Here is an 18,052-nt window from a genome sequence, read left to right as displayed (position 1 = left end):
ATCTGAAATTAAACAGAGCTCATGTTTTGGCAGTGTTCTGAGTTGGTGCACTTCTGAGTCTCATGAGCCAGACTTCTAAGAAGCATTTAAATGCCTTGAGATTTAGATAAGCACGTGGTGAGATTTTCAAAAGCATCCGGGTCTCGAATGCCTCCTGGGTTTCACGTATGTGTGTGAAAGCTGTTGATTAATTCTGCTCTTTTGGTACAAAAGCACTCAGTTTGATAGGAAATAGCATTCCATCCCAGTCTGATGAGCTACTGAGCTATTTCAGAGCTGCTGTTTTTCTCATTTTTTCTTTCCTATCATTTTTTGTTCTATTCTTTTAATAGATTCAGAACATAGATGGCATTCTTCAGGGAAAGAATGGTGATCTGATGCTGGCATTCTAGCTATTTACTGTGTGGCCAAAAGCATCAGTTTACCACAAATTCAATCAGGTACTTAGCTTTCCATTTCTACCTCTAAATTCCTGGCATAGTAGGAGCTTAATGTTTGTTTGTGTCTGTACCAACTTGCCTCTCACTTTTCCTGGAACGTCAAAACCTATAGCAGTGGCTGACATGTGGTTCTTGCTTAGAGCAGAAAGTCTGGAATCCAGAACTATGAACAGTGTACAGCCATCCTTGTAAAAGTCTGGATTACACAGTCTGTATTTACTAATACTTCAGCTAAGTTTTGTTAATAAGGTTAATTATAAGACTGCCTGATCACTCGCAGGGTCAGCTGCATACAGGATTTTAATTATTGACCAAGTAGGACATAAACATTCAGCATTCTTGACCCTACTTCAAATCCTCTTGCTGGCACGGAGCTCTGGTGTCCAGCTTTCTGCAGAACAACTTGAAGGAGTGTTAGGGCTGTAATGTGCAATCTGGAGTTTCATGGAATATTACATCTGAGAAATAAATTAGAGCACAGGAGTCTTATGGGATGAAATCCCAGTGTAGCTGTCAGAGAAAGTAGATGTGAAAAAGCCTGATTTGTAGAAGTACAGCAAGAAGCAAATGGAGTCATGGAGAATACTTCATTAGAGGTTACTGTTGATTTCATAAACTTCAGGACCACGACTGGTACTGTGTTTACCCCTAACTTAATTGTTTAATTCCCATCACTTCACATCACTCTATCAGCTGTAACTGTTTCATTAGAGCACGAGGTATTGCCACATTTTTTCCCCTTGCTTTAGAGGTGAAGATTTTCCTAAGTACCTCCACAGAATCTCTCAGGTCTGTTCAGACCTCTGCTTTTCTTTTATCTGTTTCCTTTTTATTTTGAAAGAACAGGAATAAAAAAAAAATATTCTGTGTATCTCAATCATGATAGCAGAAAGAATGGCAAAGGTGCCAGGAACTTGTAGAAATGGCCCTTTCATACGCACAGCACCAGCAGGTCTTTATGTAAAGCACTCCATAGTTTTGTTGAAGCAGCAAGCCCTTCTCTTTCGAAAAATTTCTGTTGTGGTAACACTCCTGAGTGGAAGAAACTTTTGTTTTAACTATGCAGAAATCTTTGGTTGATCAGCTTGTTGCTCTCTCAACATTCTTTTCATCTTTTTCTTTTTCACTTGTGTAAATCCTTCCCGAAGAAAAGGTGGCTCTCTGCAGCCGATAACCTCATTTATGTCATGCTCTTGTGTTCAGTGCATTTTTCTTCTTCAGCATGGTTTCCTAAGCATATAAATATTGGATTAAGTATGTTTTAAGATATACTGAGGTGTCTTCAGCAGTTCTTGTTCATGTGAATTTAAGTGGGGGGAGATAGCACTGAGTGCTGCATACAGAACTGTATGTAAAAGAATTAAAGTCATTGGGAACACTTATTACATGGCTATGAGTTTCTAGTTTCTAGCACCATTAATTTTACAGCAGAACCTGCAATTGATCAGTCAATTAAACTTTCTCTTAAATTTTCTTTTTTTTTTTTTTTCTGAAAGAGATGCTGTGGGTTATCCCTACGACTTGCCTGCTGAAACTCCTGCATCAGCAAGGATGTAATTGCTCAAAAGTTTCTGCAGGTACGAGTGCTTGCCAGGGCTTTCTTGATCCCAGAATACAAGGCTTGCACAATTTGAGCTTCCTTGCTAAATAAAGCTGAGCTGCCACTTTTGAGCCATTGCCAGAGCTGTACAGTTGCAGCTCAGCCCCTGTGGCTTTGGTTGACTCAGCATGGCAGCTGCAGCCTTGCATTCCATTTGTCAATTGAGATCTTTTTTTTTTTTATTGAAGAGAGTATGTGCAGTTCTGATGGGCTGAGTCCATTCTTGCTGGCAGCTGTAGGGCTGTCTGTAGCAGCTGCAGCTGCCTGCTGCATGGGCTTTCCCTGCACTTTGGGTCATATCCAGCTGTGGAAGACTGGCCTGCATGGAACCTGTTAGGGGCGAGGTGTTCGTGGCTGACTGATGTCACAGCACAAGGTGACTTGCAGGAGATCTGCAGATCCCTGTTTCCTGTGGGTCACACACAAAAGTCCCTTCTGTTCCTTTTTGCCTTTCCTGTGCTTTCATACCTCAGTTCATCTGTCTTCCTAAAAATAATCTACTGCAACCCTGTGGGTTCTGTTTGTGTCGGAAACTGCAAATAACTAAATCAAGGATTTGTATATATCAGTGAGATAATGATGTTCCTTATAATTACAAAAGCTCTTATTTTTTGTTGAACTTCGTGGGTGTTTCAGAGATCTCTTCTTAGAGAAGGTGACATTTGTCTTGGGAAGCAGTCCGTGGAGGTTTTTGATATCCTTAGAGAGATCTGGGCCTTGTTTTTTTGTTTTCAGTACAAAATAGAATTCCTACAAAAGTCTGTGCTCTTACAATGAAATGGATCCTGGTTCTTATTTTTCATATTGATAAACACTCCAGTTTAAAAAAATACAATTTAAGAAATATTTTAATGAAACATATCTTAGCAAGTCCTCAAATATAGCACACCTCTATTTTTTAAATGCCTTACCTATGTATGTGTGTGTGTGTGTGTGTGTGTTTAAAACCTACATACCTCTTTGGTACTTTGATTTTTGTTTGTTACTGGGACAGGATTTGCTGGTGGATCCATCACAAATCCCCAAGTGAAGCTCAGACGCCCTCAAGGCTGTGAGCACAGCCATGAGCTTCGCTTCAATTGCAGACGCGTGCTAGCTCAAAATTTCTATTTCTACTTGGAGAATTTGGGAATAGAGCTGTTTGGTAAAATGCTGGGACGTGAATTCCTATGGCCATGGATGTGTTCCTGTGAAGCTCTGGTGCAGCTGTATGTGATGGATGGAGAGTTAGAAGAGATTCATTCCATTGGATGTAACTCCTTTTTGTCTGTCTCCCTGCATTCATATGAATCACAGAATTGTAAGGGTTGGAAGGGACCTCCAGAGATCATCGAGTCCAACCCCCCATGAAAACATACTCTGCAGTAGATACTGCCATAATGTAGTTTTAATCTTTATGTTTGTAACCACGATTATAATTTTTAATCAGTGTTAGCAACTCACACATTCAGAAACCTTGTATTACATTTTAGAATTGTAGACATACTGTTACCCTCACTGCTACACATCTATGTGTGAGCACTATTGATTTCAGAGAAATTTTGTATGCTGACATGGCCATGAGAGCAATAAGAAGTGTTTTATTTTCAGGACATCTTCCTGCCCTCCCTTCTTTGCATTTAGCAGCAGTAGGGCCCCATTAGCTCCTTGGTTATTTTTGTCAAAAAACATTTCTCACTGTTGCTGTCAGAAATGATTGTGACTAATTCCCCAAGTGCTATGGAGAAATCAGTGCTGGTATAGCCTGAAATTTAGTAGAAAAAAAAGCCGTCAAGTATTCCTTGAAAAGGTGCTGCCCTTTGAGCTGATAGGGCCAGGTACTGAGCACTCTGGTCTTGGTCCTGCAATGCACATAAGTGCCTGTTAAAGTGCAAGCGTAGCTGGTTTGCAGGAGGTAAGCCAGAGTGCTCTGTATTTACAAAACAAATACATGCACTTTGTAGAAGATCCTTGATTTATTTTTTGGGGCGGAGTAGATCTTTTCTTTTGAGCATACCAGAGCAATAATATTCCTGTTTTCTCTGAAAACACAGCGTTCTGAAGCAACAAGGGAGTTCTTGCCATTGTTCAGTGCTTAGCCCCTGAAATAAGAGGCTGTTGGATTTTCTCCAAAGCATTTGGATGGCGTGAGCTGTGTCAGTATAGCTACAGGAATGTCCTCAGGTACATTTTTGTAATCTTTTTTCCTTGCCGTATTTTTCCAAGAGCCTGAGAAAATGTTTGTTTAGGTGTAGAGTATCCATTTTCATTTGGAGATGATCCTCCACATTCTGTGGCTCCAGGTTTGTTATGTCTGCACGGCTGCAGGCCCCTTCCTGGGACATTCCTTGTGCAGGTTGAGACATCTGAGGAGGCCGTTGTTCTCCTACCTGCTTGGCGCTGGCGTCCCCCACTGCTGTTCCAGGAGCAAAGAGCACTGTCTCTTTTGTTCTTTGTTTAGGTCTGTGTTAGAAATGTGCATCCTAATTTAGCTTCTCAGTTCAGGGCCATGGGAAGGAGGAAAACCAGCGAATATATCGCACTGTAGAGGAGCCTGGAAGCACAAAACAGAGGATGACAGATGTTTGAAGTTAAAGTACTTTTGATCTGGAAGAAAGTCTGGCATCTTGGTTCTGCAATCCGAATGAGCATTGTGGAAAAGGGAAAGAAATAATCCCTCTCCTCTCGGGAGGGCAAACACTGCAAGGAGATTCTACTTCAGCCAGAAGAAATCCTGCCAGCCACCTCACTCTTGCCATTGTTTATGATAGGCATATCATTTAATAAGGTTCTTCAGAAAGCCGTTAGTATTGCCACGTTGCATTAAATCTTCTGTAACAGCTTAACACCAAACAAAACAATTATGTGGCTCCGGGGCAAGAACTGAAAGTTTTAATGATTTATTAAGAGAAGCGTAGCTATTATGTGTTAACCGTACAGGAATGTAGAATTTAGCTGTATTTAAAGATATGCCTTAATGTATTTGTGCACTTTGGCCCAGTAAAATGTTTCTGTGGGAAATGCAGCCATATAGTTATAATATTTCCTGGCTTTCTCTGTATTAACTTTGGGATGAATCTACTACTTTTCCCAATTGGTTGCTTATTTCCGTTTTTATAGAGAAAGTATTTTCATAGCTTTGGCTTTTTTGTTAAAAGATTTTTCTGCCTTAAAATGTAGGTTTTGCCTCCTGGGTTTGATACTGTGCATATTTACGACAAACAAAGGAATTTTCCATCCCATTAAAGTTTCAGCAGATAATTTCAACAGCTGATTCTGAACAAATTAAATGCTGTTACTTGGTGAAGGGTCATGAAAAACTCTCTGGTCTTTAACAGGATGCAATACCTTTCATTCGGTCCTTAAATAGTTTTTGATGATTTCTCTGCCAGTACTGGACAAGACAATTGCTGGCTAATTAAGGACTTACTCAGCTACTGTTGGAACAAGTGGAGTTCAAGAACAAAAAAGCCCTGTGATGGCTCAATCATCTGTTGCAAAACAAAGGCAAAACAAGTGAAAAAGAAGGTCAGAGCATGTGTGCAGGTATTTATTGGCTTGGTAAGAATTGTATGAACTGGTGTTACAAAATGCCCAGTGGATATATAAGAAATAGGGTAATTGTTCTGAGATTTTTATCAGCTCTCTGTTGGTCTTCAGTCTTTTTGGCAGTTTCTGGCATTCAGTAACCTTCCTTAGTGAAATACAGGAGAGAATAGAGTTTAAATTTAGTGGATGCAGTATAGAAAGCGTTGGATAAGACAGCATTTTTTTTCTGAAGGGCACTTTCACAACCCCCTGTGAGAATGGAAAGTTCACCATTCTTGTGCGGTTAAGAGGAATAAATCTTAACATACTTCAAATAAAAAGCAGTGAAAAATAGATGGGACCTTGAGACCTTTTTCATTCAGTTTTGTTGAGGTGTGGGCTTCAGTTTAAACTGAAGACAATTTGTGTGATAGACCCTTGCTTCATTACAAGAAGAGAGAAGAAAATGACATTACCTCAAAGAAATTAAAGTAAAAAAGAGATGTGAGAATGAAATCTGGATATTATGTTTATGGAAAAAATGTTCTCTCAGAGAATTTGGAATAGAAATTCCTTAGAAAATAGATATTTGCAGGTTTCTAAGACTAACAGAACTGCAGTTTGCCTTTTGTTGGATACAGAGCTCAAATAGAAATAATAGCTGAGGTGTTTTTAACCAAACTCCTTTTTTTCTTCAGACTTGCCTTCCCTGAAAGTCCCACATAGAGCCCATAAGTTCTTTTAGATTATCAAATACAACATCGTGTTCAATTCTTCATTACTACAAGGAGTAGTAGGCTCTCACAAGAAGTTACAGCCAAGGATCACTTGTGTACAACCTGTACTGTTTCTTAATTCAAAAAGATCTTCTGTCTTACAGGGCCTACAAGTTTAGTAGTGGATTGTTAGGTGGTGGTTTGCTGTTGTGGTACCTAAGTCTTAGCAAATCGAGTGTGATGGAGGGAGCAGAACCAACACCTGAGAGGAAGACATCTTTATCATTTCATAGGTGTGGAGCTGTTCCTGGGCACAAACATTGATCTAGAGAAACTCCAGTGAGCTTCACCAGAAGCATGACCAATGGAAGGCATTAGCTTCAGGCCCAGCAAAGGAGCAGCAAGGTAATGGTGGCCACTGTAGTGTGAAGTGGGTTTTTCAGAGGCCCAGCATTTTGGCTCTGTCCCCATCCTGGGGTGCAGCACCATGGCACCTGGTTCCCTAAACTGGAGGTAAAGATCAGGATTCTTCCCATACAGAAGTGCGTGCTTCCCTGCAAAGTGTGTGCTTTATGTGCCAGCTGCAGTTTTGCCTTTGAGTTGTCACATAAAAAGCGATAGGTATTCCCTCGTAATTACACCGCTCTGTAGTAGAAGCATGCCAACTTAAGTTCAAAGCGTTTTGAGGCTTGATACAATGCATCTGAATGATGCTTAGCAGATAGACAACTAAAGCACAGCAGCTGTCTCCATTTATGCATCCATTTTCAATAATTAATTGGTTATCCTATGACTTTTAATTGAAAGAATAGTAGTACAAGTTTTACAACTCCTGAATTCAGTATGATCAGAAAAGAAGCTGTTGTTTCTGAATTTGAGAATAGTAAAGCAAGTTCTGGTAATACCAATACAAAACAAGATGTGGTAGCAAAGTCTAATGATAGCCATTAGAATTTTACAACAATTCTTACTGTCAGAAGCTCAGAACAGCTTATGGACTGTAAGGAATCAATCTGGACAGTTGTATTTGCACTTCCCTGTAAGTGTGGGTTTAGAATCAGCCAGGTATGTTGAGAGGGCCCTCCAGGAGCCTCTGCTGCAGCCTCCCATGGGAAGCTCCTTTCAGAGCAGGCTGTTTAGTACTCACTTAACCTCTCCTAGGCCCAGTCACTGCTGCCCAGAGCTCTGGGTGCCCTATTCTTGGAGGTGCCCGAGGCCAGGTTGGGTGGGGGCCCTGGGCAGGTTGCAGCTCAATGATATTTAAGGTCCCTTTCGACATAAGTCATTCTATGATTGTAGATTTGGAGAACAAGAGATATTCTGCAAGCTGGTGCGTAGAAAATCTCAGCTATTCCGTGACCTTCTGGACCTGACTTAAGTGCACTCCTCACTCCCTGCAGGTTCAACAAGCCCAAAGATTCTCTCATAAGAAGCGACTCAGGGCTGCTGCAAGTAGTTTCTCTCTCCGTTACAAACACAGCGAGGAGTTTTGCAGTGCTTCAGAAGGGAAACCAGCAGTACCCATGCAGGGCAGTATGTGAGCAGGTGAAGGCAGAGGCGGGCAGCGCAGCTCAGTGCCATGGGGTCTGGCAGCACGGCCTTGCTCCCACTGGGAACCTTAGCTCTGTGGCTGCAGTCCTGCAAAAGAGCACAGGAAGCTGATGGTTTTCCAGTGACTCAGCGGAGTTGTTGGGCTTTTCTGTTTGTTTGTTTGCTCTCTGTCAATGCCAGTAGCGAGTGAACTTTCTACCCCTTCACTGTGCTTCTTGTTGAAATGTCCAGTTTTTCCCAAGAATGCGATGCTTCATTGTTGTCATTTGGAGCGGTAATTTATTATTAATTATTCTTTCACAGTTGAGCAATCGTGCTACAGCACTGCATTTACCCTTTGCCAACACACAGATGGATTATTTGCAATAGTTTTGGGTAGGTACTGAATGTGGATTTCTGAGCTTCAGCTGAAGAAGGATAATTCCCCTGCTGCCCCCAGCCAGAAGAAAACCACTGATCTGCTCAGTGCCTGCTGGAGAGATGGAGACGTGTGAAGCTGTGAAAAACAGCACTGATAATTTTAGGAATTTACATCACACAGAAAAGGGATGCACTGCCACAGCATTGAGAAATTGCCCAGTTTGTGCTGGGCTGCTTTTCACCTTCTGTAAGAGCACCTCTCTCCATCTCATCCCATATCCTCAGACGCACCTGCAGAGATCTGGGCACTGTCCCCTCCATGCGTGACCTCGGGTTGCCTCTCCAGGGGGCTGCCTTGCAGCAGCAAGGTGATGGCTGTAAGGACTCACTGCTACCTGCGTGGCTTCATCTTTAGTGTGTTCTTGTGTTTGTTCTGTCAGGGCTCTGGAAAATAAATAATCTCCTAAAGTTTCCAGACTTTGGCATATTAAGCATAACAATCACGATTGCTATAGAAGTAATTAGCACTGTGGTTCTCTCTGAACTCACACTTTCCCTTAAGCAGGTATAATTTTTGGCTGTGTGATAGCAGTGATACTGGTGCAAGGTCAGCTTCCAGCTCTGCTTCATCAGCTCCTGACTGGGTTTTGGGCAGGCAGCACGCTCCCAGCACACCTGTGCAGTGCAGGCTGCCTTGCAGAAGAGAAGTGCTGTGCTGCAAAGATCCATGACCTATTTTCACATTGTGCAAGTCCCCAAGGCCCTTTTAATACAGTGAGATAAATTGTCTTTTAGAAGGTGCTGAGGATGAGCAAGACGCGTGACTGGGGCATGTTTGGTGATGCCTCAGTCAAGGAGTTAGGCCCAGATTTAAACCAGCTGTGAACAGTCAGTGCTAAGAGTCCATTAAAACTACAATCTGCCAAAATAGGAATTTCTGATTTAAACTTGGTGAATGTGTGTTCTACCACTTGTATCATCATGGAATGATGCTTCAAAGGCTGATTCACACAGGTCTGCCTGGTTTTTCTTCATTCTGTTGCAATACAGGTGCCCCGCACTGCAGGAAGCAGACAGCCGAGTGCTGCTTGAGTGCTGATTCCCAGCCATGACCTAGGGCTGCTGTCTGATGGCCTGGAGCTTTTCGTACAAAAGTTGGATAATGTTATAGCTGTCTAAAGAAGGTTTATTGAAATCCTCTATTTAAAGCTAATGCTCGGAGTTTCTGAAGGATGTGTGGCATTTTTATTTTCAGTATCATAAACATGCTCAGTCACACAAGTGATCACAGTGCGGCAGTTTTCACAAGTCTGTTCCATCCACAGAACTGCACAGTGTGTTATTCCCATCAGGAGGAATGGGACTTTACCCCTAGACTTAATGGCATACAGGACCAGAATGCTCTTACAGGTAGAGCTGGAAAAATGTGCCCCGAAGGGTTACTCTCACACTCTGGTCACAGTGTCTGAAATATGCTGTGTTGGCTGTGGCTTTAGGGTACAAGCTGTGAAGCACAAAAGTCATTTTTTGTTTAGCAGCATCACTTCAGTGACATTTTTGTAAATTCATATCAAGCCTCTTTATTTCTATTGAAATCAGTGTTTTGTTTCCACGAGGAAGGCTTCTCTTGCACAGTTGTTACAAATGGTTGCTGCGTTGTTTTCTAACCTGGGTGAATTCTTGTGACTCTCACAGATGTTTATTATCTAAAAAATAAAATTAAAAAAAAAAGCAATTTTTTGTTGTTCAACTTTTCTTTTTACAGCTGTTCAGTGAGAAGATAAGTGGAGCAGAAGGAACGAAATTAGATGAAGAATTTCAAGAGATGGAAAGGGTAAGGAAAACAACATGTGTTTTTCAACATTCTGCTATTGCAGAAAAAGGGAAACAATGCACATAAAAGATTTTTATAGCACTTAGAAACATAAATGGGAAGACAGTGTAAACTCCTGATTTAAATGGCCCTGACCCCAAGACTGCGAGCTAGGCTATTTTTGATCTTTTTCACCTGGTGAGAGAAACAGTCATAGTAACAACTGTTGGGCTGGCAGGAAACACAGTCTGGAATGCATAAGCAGTATTCAGGACTGATGAGCCTGAAAGATAAGTAGCTCCCCCTGTTTTAATAGAAACGTTTGATCCTTCTGAGTGCTAACTGCCAATTCACGTATTTTTGGTGCAATCTTGTCACAAACAGATTTTCTTTATATATTTTCATAAGCAGCTGGAATAGGGTATTTAATCTAACTATAAATTTCTAGAAATAGATTTGCTTTTACTAACTATGTTACTTATCTTTTTCAGAAAATTGATGTTACAAACAAAGCTGTGGCAGAGCTTCTGTCAAAATCCACAGAATATCTTCAGCCAAATCCAGGTACTGCACTAACAGTAGGGGTCAAATTTTGCTGAAAGTTATCTTGTTACTCCAGATTTCATCCTAAGTGGATAAAAGCTGATTGGATTATTACTGTGAGGCTTCTGGATGTCCCAGAGTACCTCACCTATGTGTACAAAGAACTGTACTGTACAGTGAAACTATAAAGTATTCATGCATCCTGGGATGTGTTCAGCTAGGAATGCACATTGTGGGGGCTTACTGAGCACGTGTAGGTTGTGTGTGTGTGTGACATGTATTGGATGGCCTGGGATGGAAACACAGCACTATTGATGTTCCTATTTGTGCTGCATTTCCTGCAGTGGGATGTGGATCCCTGAAGTGAAGAGAATGCCATTGAATTTAACTCACGCACTGCTGACATCAGGGGTACTGCAGGTTATGTAGCTATGGGGAACAGGGCTGTTACATTCCTGCCCAGTGTCTGAGTGAAGCTTTGCTTTTTCTGGACGCTGTAAGGTCTGAGTGGATTTTTGGTAGTCAGTTAACAGGTTTCTAAAATTTTGGTTTGAGAAAGACAACACATCCACATTTACTGTTGATCACAAAGATTATCTGTTAAGAGTTGGAATTACTGTCCAAACTATCAGTTGGAAGAGCCTTCATTTTTTTTTTGAGAACTGTCTGACTGAATTCATGTTTACTCTGCTGAATGTGGTGATTTAAGAGATAGCTGTTTGTTTTGGGTACCTTACAAGATGCACATCACCAGAGAAATTCAGTATGTTGCTAATGTCTATAGGAGAAGCAACTAGTGGGTTGTGCTTACAACATGATGAGAATATTCAGCACTTCAGCAAGGCCCAGCTAGGGTATTCAAGATGCAGCTAGTGAGCATCCATGCTCACATTTCTTAGGAATTGTCCTACCCTTGGCTATTACTATGTTGAAGTAGCTGTTGAGTTGATAATAGGAGTAGACAGGAAAACATTCCAAGAATAACCACATGGTTTTGTCGTGATATGAGCAGCCCCAAAATAAAGTAATTTGCATGCATCTGTCCTTTCTGCAAGAATAAAAAAATCAGTCTGGAGTATTGGAACCATTAAAACAGTGGGGGAAAGAAGTCCTGCAAAGTCCTCATAAGCAGGAGCATGAAGTTGGAGTTGGCTGTACTTTTATGAACCCATTCTGTGTTTTCTTTTTGTGGTGTTTTTAATAGACCTCACAAACAGAAATAGCCAGGGGAATGTGAATATCCACAAGAGGCAGGAAACATTGCCCCTGTGTATCAGTCTGGAGAAATGTTGCCCATCCAGCTGAGAATAAAGCAATTTCATATGACCCTCACTGCTGAATGGAATCTTGCTTCAGCTTTTGAATATGAAATACTGACAGCAAAAGGTTTATGGGTCTATACAAACCAGTTCAGTGACTTGCTTTGTGAGACTGCTTGTTAAATGACTTATTGCTTTAAATATATTAATATAAAAACTGTTTCTATAACTCTTGTTCTTTTTCATGTTCATGTCCTTTTTAGCATACAGAGCCAAGCTGGGAATGCTGAACACTATGTCAAAGATAAGAGGACAAGTTAAAACTACAGGCTATCCTCAGACAGAAGGACTCCTAGGAGACTGCATGATACGGTATGGCAGAGAGCTTGGCGATGATTCTATGTTTGGTGAGTTTGTGCACCTCCTTTGAGAATATTTCCGTATAAAGTTCTTCACAGAATATTAGTCATTGACATAACCTGTGTAAATAGCTAATCCAGGTAAGAGAGCAAGCTAAGTGCAGTGATTAGGGAATGATTGATATAATAATACCTAATGCTTCTGTGTATTTGTCCACCACTGTTGCAGGTGGATTCTATCTGTAACTAATTCTGTTTCATAGTTGATATTATTAAGATAAATATTTTGTTTCTAATTTGCCAAAAGAATAATTTAGAGCAATCCATATATGCAATGTGTTAGGTTGGATATTAGGAGGAATTTTTTCACACAGAGGGTGGTGATGCACTGGAACAGGTTGCCCAAGGAGGTTGTAGATGCCCCATCCTTGCAGACATTCAAGGCCAGGCTGGATGTGGCTCTGGGCAGCCTGGTCTGGTGGTTGGTGACCCTGCACACAGCAGGGGGGTTGAAACTGGATGATCTTTGAGGTTCTTTTCAACCCAGGCAGTTCTGTGGTATCTGGGAAGTAAAGATTTTCTTGATGAGGTGGAGGAGGGAGAGGGAAAGGCAATTACTTTCCAAAGGCCTACAGCAGACGCAAATATACCTCCTTAAAAGAACTGTATTATAAGATGTGGGTTTTGTTTGTTTTTTTTTGAAGGGCTTAAGGGAGATGGGGAGAGGAACACAGGGTGTGCTTTGGAGCAGAATTTTCCAGTACTAATTTTCTGTAGGAGAAAAGCAAGTGCATTATTTTTCACTTTTCAAGGGCTACAGCAAGTGCAAAGGTGCCCACTTGAGTTTTGTTATAAGATGCATTTGTTGTTTCGTGTATACTGAGATATAAGCAGCACATTGTTTACCATAGGCCTTGCGCTGCTGGATGCTGGTGAAAGCATGAAGCAAATGGCAGAGGTGAAGGACTCGCTTGATATTAATGTCAAACAAAATTTCATTGATCCCCTACAGTTACTGCAGGACAAAGATTTAAAAGAGATTGGGGTAAGTTTATGCAGAGTAAAGCTTCATTTACCAATAATCAGAGTCAATCAGGCTCCAGTTCTCTGGGAGGTTTTTTTTGGACACCTAAAGGTAAATAAATGTCATTACATTTAAGCTTATTTCTCTAGCAAAGTAGTGGTGAAATCTGCTTACAATCAATGTCTGGCTGTTTTTTACCATACTCTAGCTTGCTCAGTTTGTTATGTTGCCTATGCGTTCAGTAGTGAAGAAAAATATATTCCTTTTCTACTGTTTTGTTTTAACCCACACTTGTTATTAATTGATCTGAACACGTGAGTAGGCTGCGATTTACTTTGATTATTCTGTCTTGCTGCCTCTGTCACCTATAGCTGTTTATAATAAAGGCTGAATATGATTGTTGAAGAAGGCTGTTCAGAGCAATCACAGAATGATCTGAAAAGTGCCATCAATTGCTGGGTGTCATATCCCACTATGGGAAAAAATATAGGATGGTGAGGAACATATTTTTAACCTTTAAAGTGAGGTTTTGTTTACAAAATGACAATTCAAAAGAATGCAGGCAATCTCATCTAAGTCTGTTGATTCCAATAGGCTTTGATAATAAGCAAGTTGAAACCCTGATGAAATGCAGAAATAAAAGTTGGTTTATTTGTTAACACGTAAATGGAAGTGAAAAGCATAGCAAAAGGCAGTAACTGTGCCTTGATGCCTGTAGCTGTCTCTTATGACATGTAACTGTTTTCAGCTGTAGTTCTTCTGAACTGATAGAAAGGAATTGTTTGATGTTAGCTTTAATGAGTTTTTTACTCTCACACTCAGTCCATTCTGTAAGACTGTCAGTCCCATGGTTTTTGGCAACAGAAAGCTTGCATAGTGATGTCAGATAGAAGTGTCAAGTTGACACCTAACGAAGAAAGTAAGAATATAAGATGTGTTGGAGTACTGCCTAGGGAATGAGAAGAGAAAATAACGCTTTAACTGTTAGCTGTCATATTGCATATAATACAAGAGGTAAAATTGAATTAAGTATAGAACAGGGGAGGCAGGGGGTGGCACATTCAGATGTTCTAAATTAGAAGCAGGATCCAATCTGAGATGATGTACATTTTAGTAAAGTCCATTCCAAATCTAAGTTTAGCAAATCAAGGTAGCCAGTTTCCTGAGCCTTAGCAGATGGCTGGTTTTTTAAAGTATATACAAATTAAAATTGTATTCGTGTATGCAGTCCTGGACATACCTGATGCTGCCTTAGATCAAAGGGTTGGGCTGGATAATCTCTGAGCCTGGTGTTTCTTTTGGTTCTGCATATGTCTGTAATCACGTCCATAGCTGAGACTTCCTTAAATCACAATGAGTTTGTATTGGCCAATCTCATTTGAACCTTCTTCTAAATGTTCTGTCTTATTTAGCATCATTTGAAGAAACTAGAAGGACGGCGTTTGGATTATGATTATAAAAAGAAACGTCTTGGAAAGATACCAGATGAAGAAGTTAAACAAGCTGTAGAAAAATTTGAGGAGTCAAAGGAACTAGCTGAAAGAAGCATGTTCAATTTCTTAGAAAATGATGTAAGTCTGTCCTTCGTTTTTGTTTACAGCGGTATATCCAGATGGGAAATGCATGTGGGTTTGGATGAAGCTTGTCTCATCCTTTATAGAAGGCAAGGACTGAAGGCAGAGAATGTGCCTTTCTCCTTGTCTTGGACAGGAACTTTGTGCACAGCAGCACATGGGAGAACTCAAGAATTCAGCAGGTCAGACAAGGCTGACACAGAGGTTTCATGTGTCTTTATTATCTATGAGCAGTGAACTGTCTGCAAACAGAATGCAGGGAGATGAGTGGGAGGAAGAATGGGGACTAACACAGTCACAGAGCTGCTGCTTAAACTGGGAGCAAGAGATTTGTAACCTGCACTGATTTTCAGGAGCAGCTCACTTGTACAGAAAAATTTGTTGCTGATCTGAAGGATCTGGGTGATTTGGACTCCACAAATTACAACTACATTTTGGTTCTAAAAATTACTGCATAAAGTTTATGTGGGTTGTGCTCAGGTACTTGAACTTTGGCTCAGATTCCAAGTCCACAATGAAATTATGTCTAAATAATTAACAGCTGTGGTCTTTAGGATAATCCCTCTCTTCAGTGCACATACAGAAAATAGCAGTGTGCTCTCTTCCTGTGTTAATGATGGAACTGGGTGAGAATAAGCTGGGTAGATGCTTTTAGAGGCCATTTTATTATCTGTAGGCAGAATACAGGATATCCTTTTCTTCTAATAAGTCTCCATCAGATACAAATATAGATGTAGATATATATATATATATAGAAATATATGTATTTTGGCTGAAATACAAAGGACAAAAGCAAAAAGGAGCAGCTGTTGAGTAAAATCATTTCAATGCAAGCAACCTCTCTGTCTAACTGCTTATCAGCCAGCTATAAACTAACCTGTGGCTCCCAAGCTGTTGTGAGTGGGCTGCGTTTGCTACAGCCGTGTGTAAGTCAAAAACTGTCTTGCCATTTTACCAGCACAAATGATATGAAGGCAGCAAAAATTAATCATCCTCTATAAATAATTTCAGTGCACTATTCCTGGTGTCCCACTGTAGGCTCTACCAAGTTGCCAGTGTTTCTTATAGTTCTTTGCATAAGCAGCTGAGAAGTGTTTCAGGTGTTTATCATTAGCCAAAGCCAAACCAAACCAAAAGATGAAGCAGCACATGGATTTATAGTGAATTATCTGAGCCACGAGAGAACTGATCAGGAATGACTTACCAGCGTGAATGAATCTGCCTTCGGAGCGAGTTGAACTGGGTGTCCCTGTGAGGTCTTGTTCCATCCTCACTTTCTTTTGCTTATCTTTCAAGAAAACTGTGCTCTTTCCTTCTGATGTTCCATGCTGACCCCATCTGCCTCCCACCCTCAAACTTCTCATTCCAGCCTTCTTGCCTAACCACAGTCTTTCTCACTGGTTTGCAGAGACTCTGATTGCAGTCACTTCCTAACTGTCCTTCCATGTTCCCAAAGTGTTTCCCTTTCTTTCTGTTTCCCTGCAGTCTCTGTTCTCAATGCTCTGGTTCTCAGACGCCTTGCCAGGTGCCTCACCCAAACACAGTCCTGATTTTTTGCACTGCTGGTTCCAGACCTCCCACACCGACACTTTGCATGCATTTCTTATCGGATCCATCTTCCTGCCTTTCCCACTCATCCAGTCTCAGGCTCCTCAAGCTAAACGCCTTTTAGTCCCACAAGTCTCTCTGGCTCTTTCCCAGTCACTCTTTTTTCTCCCAGTCCCCACACTCCTCTCAGCTCTCACTCATCTTGTCTTGACAGTCCTTGTCTGTCTATTTTCTCCGACCACCCCATGCAAACCCCAGGCACACTGTGTGTTATCCTCAGCTGGTTTACATTACTGTCTTGACTTTGATGGACTTGTATCAGCTGTTAATTTGGTTCTGCATTTGATTTCTGTATGCTGTGTGATGATGTTTGGCTCTCTAGGAGTCCCAGCAGAATTTCTAATAATGTTTTTAACTGAGTAAAAGCAGCAAAAGTAGAGCTTAAAATTGCCATGGGTCCATAAAACTTAAACAGAAAGCTTTCACAGACACCTTCTTGTGATCCAGCATGTGAAGACATGGTGGAATGGGAACATATCAGACTTTTGGGCTCTGTCCTCCTCCTCGTCTTAAAGGAAAAGTGCAAAAAAGGAGAACAAATAAGTATTTGCTGTTGTTCCCTGGTAGTACATCTTAAACTTTTCAGTTTGCATCGGGGAAGAGGAATGAGGTCATTACCTTTCTTGTTTTTTCTCTTTCACATTCTTCCTTAGCATTCATACACTTGAATGACTTGCTGATACCTCTTCAAGTAGGTTTGGATAATAGCAGATAAATCATGTTTCATTTATCGGTTTACATATAAAATGCTGCCATCTAGTGAGGTAAGTCCAGATGATTTCAGAACTGTAGTTCATAAACACGGCTAATAAGCACTAATGGGTCTGAGTCACAAGAGTTGTCCCAGTGTAACTTGTCCCAGCATTGCTGATTAGGAAGGCTCCTCTCTCACCTGCTAAGGGGTTGTGCACTGCAACTGTTTCAGCTTTGGGTGTTGACAGACAGCTGGCTTGGAAGTTGAAAGCAAAAAGGATTTGTGCACTGTGAAAGGAAATGACTTAAGGACCCAGCCCTGAGTTAGTGAACTAGAAGTTACACCTCAGTTTTGTTCAGGTTCCAACTGGCAGTTCCTTTGATAAAATCACATATGCTCTTTTTCAATAGTCCCACAAGGTATCACTGTCTTTTGAGATACCAAATCTGTTTTGAATGATGTTTGTTTATCCTTCAGCTGAAGGTACTGCAGGCTCTTAAAAACTGTTTGCTCTCTGTTTTTCAGGTAGAGCAAGTTAGCCAGTTGGCTGTGTTTGTAGAAGCAGCACTAGATTACCACAAACAATCTACAGAAATATTGGAGGATCTGCAGAGCAAACTGCAAAACCGGTAAGACTGAACGTGTAAGAAAACTGTGAGTCTCTTTTGTAGTTCAGGTTCTTGAATATGAAAAGTCACAGAAGCAGCAGATCTGGTAGCAGCAGATCTTGTAGCACAACAGATGCACGCTTGCTGTGCTCTTGTGCCCTGCTGGGCTTCGTTGTTTTTAAAACGTTACAACCTGGCAATGTACTGCTGGACCGTGAGCCTTTAATGTGCCATGGGGTCTGTCCAGCAAGCTTTGAGAGTGTGCAGACTCTCCCCCTCACATCTGCAGCAGTTAAGTAGGACAGCCTCCGGTTGTTGGTAGATTTTTTTTTAAACTTGCATACTTTCTGAACATTGTTTTGGAGTCTTTGCTGGGCAGTTGGTCTGTTTTCACTG

The 18,052-nt window shown here is 41.1% G+C and overlaps 1 protein-coding gene across 1 annotated transcript in view; it reads left to right on the top strand.

Annotated features, from left to right (window-relative positions):
- The window catches only part of SH3GL3 (SH3 domain containing GRB2 like 3, endophilin A3), a 47,371-nt gene that overhangs the window by 20,723 nt on the left and 8,596 nt on the right, over window positions 1–18,052 (top strand). The window contains exons 2-7 of the mRNA XM_048956795.1: window positions 9,940–10,008; window positions 10,479–10,551; window positions 12,053–12,196; window positions 13,060–13,193; window positions 14,585–14,743; window positions 17,574–17,677. Coding sequence (XP_048812752.1) covers window positions 9,940–10,008; window positions 10,479–10,551; window positions 12,053–12,196; window positions 13,060–13,193; window positions 14,585–14,743; window positions 17,574–17,677 — 683 coding nt within the window. The remainder of the gene's footprint in view (window positions 1–9,939; window positions 10,009–10,478; window positions 10,552–12,052; window positions 12,197–13,059; window positions 13,194–14,584; window positions 14,744–17,573; window positions 17,678–18,052) is intronic.

The sequence above is a fragment of the Lagopus muta genome, chromosome 10 (genome assembly GCF_023343835.1).
Source record: "Lagopus muta isolate bLagMut1 chromosome 10, bLagMut1 primary, whole genome shotgun sequence".
Classification (NCBI taxonomy): domain Eukaryota; kingdom Metazoa; phylum Chordata; class Aves; order Galliformes; family Phasianidae; genus Lagopus; species Lagopus muta.
Note: the sequence above shows the minus strand (reverse complement) of the source record. Positions and strands in the feature narration are given on the sequence as shown.